The sequence below is a fragment of the Oncorhynchus nerka genome, linkage group LG2 (assembly GCF_034236695.1).
Source record: "Oncorhynchus nerka isolate Pitt River linkage group LG2, Oner_Uvic_2.0, whole genome shotgun sequence".
NCBI classification, from domain to species: domain Eukaryota; kingdom Metazoa; phylum Chordata; class Actinopteri; order Salmoniformes; family Salmonidae; genus Oncorhynchus; species Oncorhynchus nerka.
The window spans coordinates 63,988,333-64,001,528 of NC_088397.1; the positions used below are offsets into that span (position 1 = coordinate 63,988,333).

Sequence of the window (13,196 nt, forward strand, 5' to 3'; positions counted from 1 at the left end):
AATGGGAATTTACATTCATTTACATTACAATACTTTACATTTGAAAATGCGAAAACAGATCATTGATGATGTACATGAATGCATTATTGGTGTGTGTGTGTGTGGGGGGGGTGGGGGGGGTGCGTTTTGTAGTTTTAATGCCTGCCGTTTAGTATTGGTTAAAATGGGGGAAAGCACTCTCTGTGTGTTTGATCTGTATGTTACTTACTAGCCAAGGGTTTCTATTAGAGAACAATATGTCCATTGTGACTGCTGTAGGCAGAGAGTAGTGACGATGCAAACATGGCCAAAACCCCCAAATCTATAGTCCACAGTTAGGATTATAACACGCACAGCCTTAACCTCTGCACTTGAGTGAAAATCTGAAACACTATGGTGTTAGTACATTTAAATAGGTGAGATTAGGACTGGGGATTGAAAGGTAACCAATGTAAAGAGATGTCAAATTCTGTAACTTGTTTTCAAATCCGAACACTTCTCAAATCAAATCAAATCAAATTTTAATAAAATCTAATTTTATCAGTCACATGCGCCGAATATGACAGGTGTAGTAGACCTTACAGTGAAACAAGCCCCTAACCAACAGAGCAGTTTCCAAAAATATGGATAAGAATAAGAGATAAAAAGTAACAAGTAATTAAAGAGCAGCAGTAAAAAATAACAATATATACAGGGGGCTGCCGGTACAGAGTCAATATGCGGGGCCACCGGTTAGTTAAGGTAGTATGTACATGTAGGTAGAGTTGTTAAAGTGACTATGCATAGATGACAACAGAGAGTGTCAGTGGTGTGGAGAATGGAGGGGCAATGCATTAGTCTGGGTAGCCATTTTACTAGATGTTCAGGAGTCCTATGGCTTGGGGGTAGAAGCTGTTTTAGAAGCCTCTTGGACCTAGACTTGGTGCTCCGGTACCGCTTGCCGTGCGGTAGCAGAGAGAACAGTCTATGACTAGGGTGGCTGGAGTCTTTGACAATTTTTCGGGCCTTCCTCTGACACTGCCTGGTATAGAGGTCCTGGATGGCAGGAAGCTTGGCCCCAGTGATGTACTGGGCCATTTGCACTACCCTCGCGGTCAGAGGTCGAGCAGTTGCCTTATCAGGCAGTGACACAACAAGTCAAGATGCTCTCGATGGTGCAGCTGTAAAACCTTTTGAGGATCTGAGGACCCATGCCAAATCTTTTCAGTCTCCTGAGGGGGAATAGGTTTTGTCGTGTCCTCGACTGTCTCGGTGTGCTTGGACCATGTTAGTTTGTTGGTGATGTGGACACCAAGGAACTTGAAGCTCTCAACCTGCTCCACTGCAACCCCGTGTATGAGAATGGGGGCATGCTCGGTCCTCTTTTTCCTGTAGTCCACAATCATCTCCTTTGTCTTGATCACATTGAGGGATTGTTGTCCTGCACCACATGGCCAGGTCTCTGACCTCCTCCCTATAGGCTGTCACGTTGTTGTCGGTGATCAGGCCTACCACTGTTGTGTCATCGGCAAATCTAATGATGGTGTTGGGAGTCGTGCCTGGCCGTGCAGTCATGAGTGGACAGGGAGTACAGGAGGAGGCTGAGCACGCACCCCTGAGGGGCCCCTGTGTTGAGGATCAGCGTGGCGCTTGTGATGTTACCTACCCTTACCACCTGGGGGCGGCCCGTCAAGAAGTCCAGGATACAGTTGCAAAGGAAGGTGTTTAGTCCCCAGGATCCTTAGCTTAGTGATGAGCTTTGAGGGCACTATGGTGCTGAACACTGAGCTGTAGTCAATGAATAGCATTTTCATTTAGGTGTTCCTTTTGTCCAGGTGGGAAAGGGCAGTGTGGAGTGCAATAGACACTGCATCATCTGTGGATCTGTTGGGGAGGTATTCAAATTGGAGTGAGTCTAAGGTTTCTGGGATAATGGTGTTCTGTATCCAAATGCTGCAATTCTTTCTTGTGATCATTTTACTTTTTAGTTTGAAATGATATACACACCAGTACAGCTCCCGATTGGTCTAAGGCACTGTATTTCAGTGCTAGAGGCGTCACTACAGGCTGTATCACAACCGGCCGTGATTGAGAGTCCTGTAGGGCGGCGCAAGTGGCCCAGCATCGTTAGGGTTTGGCCGGGGTAGCCCGTCATTGTAAATAAGAATTTGTTCTTAACTGACTTGCCTAGTTAAATAAAACACAGCGCATGCTGCTGCATCTTTCTCAAGTTGCCCTCTGCAGTACCTCTTTAAACCAGCAGAGAGAAGCATAATCAAATCTATTATATATGAACATAGGCAGCTGACTAGTCCAAGATCATGTTCCCACCACATGATGACAATAATAGACAAAAGCCTTAAATAAATCACTACAGATAGAGCTTCATTGATAAGATTGAACAAAAAGAGCTTTATTCTCGTATGAGAAGCACAAATTGGAACATATAGCTTTAGGTCAGATACTAATGCAAATTAGTGAGAGACATTAAGTCAAGAAACTGTACAGTTTGTACTGTGGCTCTATGATTAAAAAACAAATCCACGCCAGATGAACAGAAATAAGTCTACAGCTTCAAAGGTCTATAGCTGTGTCAGTGTGCATGCCTGAGTGTGTGTAGGATTGTGATATTCGTTGTCCTACGTGAGAAGTTAGATTGACAAACAATGTATAAACTGGTGAGTTTAAATGCGCTAATTTATACTATGGTTGTCTTGTGAAGAGTACAGCATGAGTGAGATTCTGTGTGCATGCTTTTATAAGCAGTTTTCATTGTCATGTTAAGTGAGGTTTTATTTTCAAAGTGCTTTAAAGGTGTTGAATGAAGAAACAGTGGCTGAATCGAAAAGAAGGGAAATGCATCATACTGTAACTGTGTGTATAAGAAACAACTTGTGGAGTGATTTGGGAGAAGAATCGGGAACTGCGAGAGAGGAGTGTCAGCGGCGATCGAGCGACCTACCCTCCATCAGATGTGTGTGTGTGCTGGTGTGGCTCTGTGTGTTTGTGAGCATGCTGAGAGTGTGTGTCTGTGTGGGAGTGAGGGGGTGAGCCGCCGTGGTGGCTCTCTGGTAAGGAAGGAGGGTCCTGGGCGCTCTCTGATAGGTAGAGCTGCATCACTGCCCCCTCCTGGGCTCCCTCCTTACTGCAGGACTGGCAGCTGCAGTGGAGGATCCTCTCCACCAGTTTATCCACACGAGGAGTGTTCTCAATGCCCGGGCATTCTAGAGTCACCTACACACACACACAATGTACAATGCATTACACACATACACAACGTACAATGCATTACACACACAATGCACAATGCATTACACACACAACGTACAATGCATTACACACACTCTCTCTCTCTCTCTCTCTCTCTCTCTCTCTCTCTCTCTCTCTCTCTCTCTCTCTTGTTGTTCTGCCTCTGAACAAAGCTGATAACCCACTGTTCCTAGGCCGTCATTGTAAATAAGAATTTGTTCTTAACTGACTTGCCTGGATAAAAAAATGGACAAGCACTGCAGTACTGCAGTATCCATCGTCAAACAATGTATCCATGAGTCATGTTGTGCTTTTAGGAATTCATGCTTGACACAGCTGCCAAACCAACAATAGGTGGGATCTGAAATAATTTGACAATGCACCATTATGGATGGAGACCATGAAAAGAAATTAGTCTTGAGAAGCTTTTATGCTCAGAGGAACATAACTGCTTTTAGCCAATATATAACAATCCAGAAAAAGTGCATTCCATTATCAAAGAGAGACCTTAGACAGCAGGATGTGTGGCTCAAAAGAGTCAGAATCATAGTAATAATTAATGTATCAACAACGGGGTTGATAAGGCACATGAGTCTGCTTCCATTTATTTTTCAATATTGTATACAGTATATAACATGTACATCATGTACACTTTTTCTCTTGAGGCATGAAGTCACATCCCCTGTGGTCCCAGGCCCACTCTTATCCTACCTGTCTGGCTGCTCTCCAAACTACATACACCTCAACACAGGGAATTTGTTGTTCCAGTGCTCTGGAATCTCTGGCTACTAGACAGACAGGCCCATTAAAGACAGAGGACAAGGGAAACCTCAGATGAATTAAATGCAGGATCAATTGTGTTTGTGTTAATGTGTTTCTGTGTTTCTGTAGGCTACTGGGGTTGTGGTTAGGTCTGTTGCGGTGACCAGACCGGCGGTCACTAGTCATGACGATAGTCAAATTCCACGTGACTGTTTAGTCACGGTAATTAGGCTTCTCCAAGCTCTGATGCTGCTGACGGTCATTAGTAGCCTACCAAGCTTGCTAACTGCCTGGTACTCAGCACTCTATTGTCCCTCTAATCACTCTGACATAATTTCAAATATAATCGAAAATCGAATCAAACAATTCATGAGAGCACACGAGCTCATGTTGCGCAACATTTCTACATTTCTATGAAATAGCGCGAGAAAACAGAGTGATGTCCTCCATTAAAAAGAGGAGGATCCCAACAGCCTTCTATAGGCTAGGCCTACTATATTTATTTCTCAACTTTGCTAATATTAAGCACATTCCTTTACTTTACAACAGGAGTACAGCCTACCTGGCTGGCATGAAAATGGACCACAGGAAAAGCGTCCTCCATTCATTTAAGTGCATAGACAACATGTATTTTTTCCCCTGCTCCTGTTTCCATTCTAAATCAAAATTAATTTCAGACATATATTACTTAGCATATGTAAAGACAAGATTAAATCAAGAAGTCTGATGGGTGACAATATTAGCCTATCACTTGTGAATTATATATTATTACTTGTGAATGATGCTCAGCATAAGAAACAATGCCTTTTTATGGTGACTTTTTTCTAATCATAGTCACACACCTCATGTAGCCTAGCACATAGGCATATATGTTTTGATAAGGTTTGTATCACAACTAAAGTGGCCAAATAACGTCTTAAAATTAAGAACATGAATCCGCTTATGACGGGTGTAGAGCCTAACTGGCATGCAGCGCGTGAGTTTCAAGTTTGGGAAATATCATTTTCACCATAAAATGCACATTTATGGGGCCTCCCAAGGGACGCAGCGGTCTAAGGCACCACAGTGCTTGAGGAGTCACTACAGATCCAGGTTCGATCCCGGGCTGTGTCACAGCCGGCTGTGACCGGGAAACCCATGAGCCGACGCACAATTGACCCCTCGTCGTTCGGGTTAGGTGAGGGTTTGGCAGGCTGGAATGTCCTTGCCCCATCACACTCTAGCGACTCTTTGTGGCGGCCGGGTGCATGCACGCAAAAGCATCGCCAGTTGTACTGTGTTTCCGCCGACACAATGGTGCGGCTGGCTTCCGGGTTAAGCGGGCAGTGTGTCAAGAAGCAATAAGGATTATTAGGTGACCGTGATGGTTTGAGGGCCAGATTGGGAATTTAGCCAGGACACCAGGGTTAACATCCCTACTCTTACGATAAGTGCCATGGGATCTTTAATGACCTCAGAAAGTCAGGACACCCTTTTAACGTCCCATCCGAAAGACAACACACCCTACACAGGGCACTGCCCTGGGGCATTGGGATATTTTTTTTAGACCAGAGGAAAGAGTGCCTCATACTGGCCCTCCAACACCACTTCCAGCAGCATCTGGTCTCCCATCCAGGGACTGACCAGGACCAACCCTGCTTAGCTTCAGAAGCAAGCCAGCAGTGGTATGCAGGGTGGTATGCTGCAGGCAAATAGGTCAACTTTTGTACAATGGGGGATAGTAGATTGACATAGACTAGTGCTTTTGCTGTTCATTAGGACTACTCATATTGTTGGCTGATGAAAGTAAATGTGGACAGTTGTTCCAATATCTTCAACATGCACCTCGGAATTGGATAAAGACGTGCGCAGTTGCGTCCCCAATTTGTCTTCACTTGTAGCCTGTGAGAAAGACCCGCTCATGTGATGGAGAGCGGTGTGAGTGAGATGAGAGGTGCTTCGGAGTGGTCAGCATTTAGGGAGATGGGCTGCCTGGATTTCTTTAGGGTGCATTATGGCCATACTAAGGGGATTCTGCCGGGAAATTCGAGGCATTATCAAGTGCTTCTTAAATTGTGAATGAGAAACTGACAAAGTGTGTACAGCCTTCGCAAAAACAAAGCAGAGGTCATGCCTTTCAAATAACTTTTTTCAAATCATCACTAGAGTTGCATCATGCAGCCTTACAATGTATTTAAAAAAATATAGCCCAAAGTTTGTAGAACAACTCGTTACATAAATAACTCTAAATTAAGCATATAGGAGTACCTGTTTCTTTATTAACGCTCAACACAGAATAGCTGCATTTGCGAACTCCCTCAAATCCTTTGGAGAAAATATCCTTTCTATTTTATTCAATTGTATTCTTCATACTTTAAAATAATGCCATGAAATTCTAAGCTAATCTTGTCTGCTAAATGAACTAGTGTAGCCCACAGCCATTTGTCATAGCCAGATCAGGACCTAACATAAGGACAGCTCATAGTATGCTATTCTGTTCTTCTGAAATAGACTACATTTTTCTTTAGACGATGTCTAAAATAAATAACAGATTTATTGTGATGATGTAGGCTATATAACATGGATTTTTTTGACTTTTTAAAATGCAGATGTTACAAAGGTCTACTACATCAGTGGCTTGTAGGTGTGTGGAAGCCAAGAGATGCTAAATGTGTTTATGTTAATAGTCAATCACGACAGTTATTTGTTTGACAATCACCGGCTGAGGAAATTACGTGACCACCACAGCCCTAGTTGTGGTCATGTGTTTATATTGAAAGAGTTGTGTTACATTATCTGGGGTTTGTGTGTGTGTGCGTGTGCGCGAACCTACCACTTCCCACTGTGTCTGTGCAGGCATGCAGGAATCACAGTGCACCAGGGACTCGGTGGACTGAGGGAAGGTGTTTGGGACGCTGTAGCTGAAGCACTGCCCCAGACACGCCCTGAGATGATAGGAGAGAGAGGGAGGAAAGAGAGATGGGGGGGGGGTGAGGGAGGAAAGATGTCACCATTCAGCTTATATACAGTATGTGTATATTTTATGGCTGCTTTGATTCTGTTTGGAGGTGACCCATGTACATTCAAATTATAGTGCTATTTGGGTAATTTGGCCATTCAAAGTCAAACTTCATTCCTGGTTTTCATTATTAAAGTGAGTCAGTCACACTCTTGAAAATAGTATGAAATTCCTCTGCATGTGTGGTATGGAGGGAGAGGTGTGTGTGTGTGTGTGTGTGTGTTCCATACTGACCTGTTTTGGATAGAGCGAGGCTGGCAGCCAGTGTGCCCGACTATCTGTGTGATGTTCTTGGCCTCGCACCAAGCACTCTTGTCAGGGAACAGCGCCAGACGGTTGATGTGAGCGGGCGGTGCCGCCGAACAGAGCTCAAGCAGAGCACAGCAAATCACAATTCTTTGCCACATGATTGCACCTTAAGGAGCATAAAACATTTATTGTTATAACCACCTGAAATGATTTATGTTAGTTCAGTTACATATGCCTAGCCTGTTGTTATGTCTTAAAAAATAATTGAAATAGCAGGCTGTTTTTGCACAAGAAACCAAATGATAAAATATGTGCCATGATTTGGGGGGGGGACACTTCTAGGTACAGTGGGGCAAAAAAGTATTTAGTCAGCCACCAATTGTGCAAGTTCTCCCACTTAAAAAGATGAGAGAGGCCTGTAATTTTCATCATAGGTACACTTCAACTATGACAGACAAAATGAGAAGAAAAAAAATCAAGAAAATCACATTGTAGGATTTTTAATGAATTTATTTGCAAATTATGGTGGAAAATAAGTATTTGGTCAATAACAAAAGTTTATCTCAATACTTTGTTATATACCCTTTGTTGGCAATGACAGAGGTCAAACGTTTTCTGTAAGTCTTCACAAGGTTTTCACACACTGTTGCTGGTATTATGGCCCATTCCTCCATGCAGATCTCCTCTAGAGCAGTGATGTTTTGGGGCTGTTGCTGGGCATCACGGACTTTCAACTCCCTCCAAAGATTTTCTATGGGGTTGAGATCTGGAGACTGGCTAGGCCACTCCAGGACCTTGAAATGCTTCTTACGAAGCCACTCCTTCGTTGCCCGGGCGGTGTGTTTGGGATCATTGTCATGCTGAAAGATCCATCCACGTTTCATCTTCAATGCCCTTGCTGATGGAAGGTTTTCACTCAAAATCTCACGATACATGGCCCCATTCATTCTTTCCTTTACACGGATCAGTCGTCCTGGTCCCTTTGCAGAAAAACTGCCCCAAAGCATGATGTTTCCACCCCCATGCTTCACAGTAGGTATGGTGTTCTTTGGATGCAACTCAGCATTCTTGGCTGCCTAACTACTTTTTTGCCCCACTGTATATGCATAGCTTTAATTAATAAATCCTGATGCAGTTTTGCAGCATTCTGTTCTGTATCCTCTTCTTCACTCATCCATTTAAACACGGTAATCACCTGCACAATGCTCACATGGCCGAATTGGCTCTGGCATTGCCTGTGAAGAAGAACAATAGTGAATGATTGCCTGGTGAAAGTCTACACAGCCCTTGCACAGTTGTCACATTTGGCTGGCTTAAAATTTAATATAAAAAGGTACATTAGATTTACTTCCTACTGATCTACAGTCAAAGAAATTCAAAGAAAAGGTATAGAGCAATGGCTTTCCAAGAGGAGTTGAGTGTTAATGAGGGTTCCAGTCTCAGTCCTGACTTAAATCTGCTTGAAAATCAATATTGCTGTCCATGAATCCCAACCAAATTTACTGAGATTGAACAAATTTGACAAAAACAATGGATAGATGTACTGGTGTAAAGTAACTAAGTAAAAGTACTTTGAAGTACTACATAAGTCGTTTTTTGGGGTATTGGTACTTTACTATTTATATTTTTGACAACTTTTACTCCACTACATTCCTAAAGAAAATATGTACGTTTTACACCCATAGACTTTGCCTGCTACTCAAAAGTACTTGTTACATTTCGAATGCTCAGGCAGGACAGCAAAATTTTACTGAGTAACTTTCACATTTACTGAAGTAATGTTATTTTAAGGTATCTTTACTTATACTCCAGTATGACAATTGAGTACTTTTTCCACCACTGGATTTGTACTGTGTACAAACAATACTGACAAAACACCTGCTCTTTCCATGACATAGACTATCCAGGTGAATCGAGGTGAAAGCTATGTTCCCTTATTTATGTCACTTGTTAAATCCTCTTCAAATCAGCATAGATGAAGGGGAGAAGACAGGTTAAAGAAATATTTTTAAACCTCAAGAACTATGACGCTGCTGGGTTTTTCACACTCAACAGTTTCCCATGTGTATCAAGAATGGTCCACCACCCAAAGGACATCCAGCCAACTTGACACAACTGCGGGAAGCATTGGAGTCAACAGGAGCCAGCATCTCTGTGGAACTCTTTCGACACCTTGTAAAGTTCATTCCCTAATGAAATTAGGCTGTTCTGGGGGGGAAAGGGGGTGCAAATCAATATTAGGAAGGTGTTCCTAATGTTTTGTACACTCAGTGTATATTGCCTTAAGAGTTGTACAGAACTGGTAAAATCTTATTAAAAATGATGTACCGCTGTAATTGCAGCCAAAGGTGGTTCCACCAAGTATTGACTCTGGGGTGTGAAGACATACACAATCAAGACATTTTCGTTGTTTTATATATTATTAATTTAGAAAGTGTTCTATAATTTTATTTGACCATTTAAAATGTGTAGCAGATTGTGTAGATCAGTAGGAAAAAATGTATTGTAATCCTTTTTTAGATTTATTATGGCAGCAAAATGTGACAACTGTGCAAGGAGTGTGTAGACTTTCACTAGGCACTTTAGCCCACTTGGTTCAAAGTGGCCCAGCAGAGAGTAGAAGACAGAGAGACCAAGGGGTAGAGGTGGGAGAGAGGGAGATGTCTGCTTAATACCTCTTTACTCAAATAAACTATGTCCGCAAAAACTTATCTCTAGTTCATTTTAAAGCTGCGTAGGTCGGTTTCGTCATCTTACCAACTTCTACAAAAAAAATATATTTTGTTTCTTATAAAGTTGTTTGGTCACAACATTTTGGCTGCAAACCTTTCCATGTCGTTTTATGTGTCACCTTTGAGGGCATTTTGCTGTGCCTTCAGGCAAATAACATTCCTGAAGGATTCGATATCGCTGTCCAACGACCAAATGCCCTGTGGCTGTAAAACAGAGAGCGTGAGAGGCGATTGGGGAGAGAGGGCATGACAAGAAGAAACGCGCACAAGAAGCTGTGGAAAATTTTAATAAGTGCTAATTCTACAGATGGGCTATTTCATGCATTCCAGCTCTTTTTTGGCACTAATATAGAAATATTTGCCTTTATAGGTCTAATCACTTAAAGGAATAAACGTTTTGACTCTAAGGGCCTAGTTTATAATCAGGTCATAAGATGTGTATTATGCTTAACCACACTTCTAAGAACCTGGCTACAGTGTATAGCAAAATAACTGACAAATAGGCTAATTAAATCCAGCAAATGATAATCATCAGACAGCTCCACAGAACAGAACCACAGGAAACGATTACAATGTGCGTGTCAAAAGGAAGGACAAATTACAGCTCTCAATGAAGGCAGTTTGCAACCAGGGTTCTAGCCAGGGTCTGAGTTTTAGTGAGGCCCGGAGTGAAGGGTTCCCCCTTTCCTCATCCAATACATTTTAGGAAAGTTGAAGCTCATTTTACTGAATTTCTACACAATTTAAAAACTCTAAAATTATATTTGGAGAACAGCAAAAAACAAATAAAAATTAACCCAGAATTAGCATATTGGTCACCTCAGTCGATCTACAAACACGTAGTCTATTAGCTATACAATTAGCCACTACCCATTAACCTATTAACACAGCATGGGAATAAAAACTATAATTTCATACCTACAGAGGGATCTGTTAGCAGAAAAGGTATTTTATTAACAAAAGGTAAACAAGTACATTTGCTTTACCAATTTTTGTTGTTTTTGCAGTTTTACAGCTAATTTCCTGCAATTCTACACAATTTACAAAGGAGTGGCGAGAACGTTTCGCAGTTTTAAAGCCAATTTCCTGCAATTCTACACATTTTGCCATGACTTATGCTATGTTAATATGATATAAGTGAGAGTGACTAACAAAATCAATGGGGCCCCCCTGGAGGTCAGGGCCTCTGGTCACGTGATTAGGCATACTACAAGTTCAGATAGCTGGCTAGACTAACTAGACTAATTTACCAATCTAAAAATGTTGAACTGACACGGGCTAATTGAATGACTGTCAGTGACATATAACAAGAGGAAAACTGCCGATGCACAACCATGTTTCGAAATTGCACCTTATGTATTTTAGTATTTTATTTTTACTCAAAAAAATGTCAGAGGTTCAGACCTATGTAGCTACGGCCCTGTTTGCAACGTGACATTTTGATGTACAATTCGACGAGACTGAGAAAAGCATAAAAAAATGTGAACTTTGTGTCTGGATAGACTGTTATTTTTAAAAAAAAGTTTACTTACCGTTGGGAACCACCAAAATGCAGCAATATTCTGCTGAGACCCTTCACTAGAGCTTCAACACCCGTCTCTCCCAACCCTCTCTTGCCATCCGTCCCGCAGGAGACCGGAGAGACGATGGAGGATAAGCTCTAGTTGATCATTGGAAATTGAAAATATAACTGCTTTCAGCTGAGGCAAAGATTCACCCTTGATATAATTCCTAGTCCTAGAAAACAATTACATCTTCCGCCAGTGAGAGACGGACAGATATGGAGAGGAGTGAGAAGACAGTGCGCATTAGAAATCCTATCGGTCTCTAAATCCATCAGCATACTGGGTCCCTCCCCTCCGTGCTCTATCCCTTCCCTTATGAGTCTGTTTACACCTCTTCTCTCCAAAAACGGGAGGCTATGTCTTTTCCGTGAAGCTGTACGTTCCAAGTTCTCGCCTTTTCTTTCGTCGCTGGATTTGGGTATAGTCGCTGGATTTGGGTATAGGCGCTGGATTTGGGTATAGTCGCTGGATTTGGGTATAGTCGCTGGATTTGGGTATAGGCGCTGGATTTGGGTATAGGCGCGGCTGTGCCTCCGGACAGGAGTCCCGCTGTGTTTTTAGACGACCGAGAACGGAAGGGGGGTGAATGGGTTTGGCAGGTCTGAATTTATCAGTGTTTCAGCAAATTGAGCCCCTCTCCCTTTCAGGTCATACAACACTGCATAGGCATAGGCATATCATGACCATATGTTCTGTGAAAAAAATGGTTTTACTCATATGCACCTTGTATCAGATCTCATTGTTTTCTCTCTGAAAAAGTGTTTTTGTTATTTGACTTCTAAACTTCCTGAAAGTAACATTTTTATAAGCATATAGTAAAATGTTGCAAATAGTGACACATGCATCACTAGTGTCAGTTCACAGTGGCTGTTCTTAAGTGAGTGGAATACCTATAAAGAACCACATGAAGGAATATGGCTTGGTGGAAGTGGATATATACCGTAGGCAGGGCCAGTGTTCGGGTTTTGTCCCAATCTTTGAATAAGCCACTGAAGAACACGTTGGAAACCATGAATGGACCCTCCAATAAATCTAGTGAACAAGTAAGTGCCAGAAAGTAATGAAAACCAGCAGACGCTGTAGCTCTTTAGTGCCTCGTGAGCTGTGCACCTCTTCAGCAGTCAGTCAGTGTCCCAGACTTCCAGTGGTTATTTTGCATAATGGAGGAATGTTGCTTCTCAATGATCATTTCTAACAGAAATTTGCTCAATGGCCACTGCAGTCCCTCATCCTACCATGACGGTACTCTGTTATCCTCAAATAAACTCTGCATGCTGGCCTGGCACCTCTCTGACCTCCCTCTTCTGGCAGCAGAACAGACCACATCTGATGGAAAATGGTTGTAATTATGATGCTGACGTGTATGATATCTGAACCAGCTGTGTTTTCTGATTAGTGGCAAGGTTATTAGTGATTATGACTGTCTTCTGGAGAATCTGGCAGACAGGCACAGACAGGTACACTCTTATGTCCTAGAAATCTACCCCCCTCTTCCCTCCACAGGTGTGCAGCTTGGATTGTATCCACAAGCACCCGTACCAGTGTTCTGCGCTTCACTTGAAGACAATACTTTGATAGGCAGGGGAAGAGTGAAATAGAGAAACCTTATTTTGAGATAATAATGTTTGTACCATGTTGTGTTGCTACTATGTTGTCATGTGGTGTTGCTACCATGCTGTGTTG

The 13,196-nt window shown here is 42.4% G+C and overlaps 1 protein-coding gene across 2 annotated transcripts; it reads right to left on the reverse strand.

Annotated features, from left to right (window-relative positions):
- Window positions 1-2,350: 2,350 nt before the first annotated feature.
- Window positions 2,351-11,801, reverse strand: LOC115139446 (neuroblastoma suppressor of tumorigenicity 1-like). 2 transcript variants are annotated; one of them, XM_065001304.1, is made up of 5 exons: window positions 11,481-11,801; window positions 8,412-8,451; window positions 7,202-7,382; window positions 6,782-6,893; window positions 2,351-3,192 (listed from the first exon to the last, which is right to left on the reverse strand). In XM_065001304.1, the coding sequence occupies exons 2-5, from the start codon at window positions 8,446-8,448 to the stop codon at window positions 2,917-2,919; spliced, it is 606 nt and encodes a 201-aa protein (XP_064857376.1). In that variant the 5' UTR covers window positions 8,449-8,451; window positions 11,481-11,801; the 3' UTR covers window positions 2,351-2,916. The 2 variants fall into 2 exon arrangements, with proteins under 2 accessions (XP_064857376.1, XP_029532695.1); XM_029676835.2 differs by lacking the exon at window positions 8,412-8,451 and having other exon boundaries at window positions 11,481-11,797.
- Between the last annotated feature and the right edge of the window lie 1,395 nt (window positions 11,802-13,196).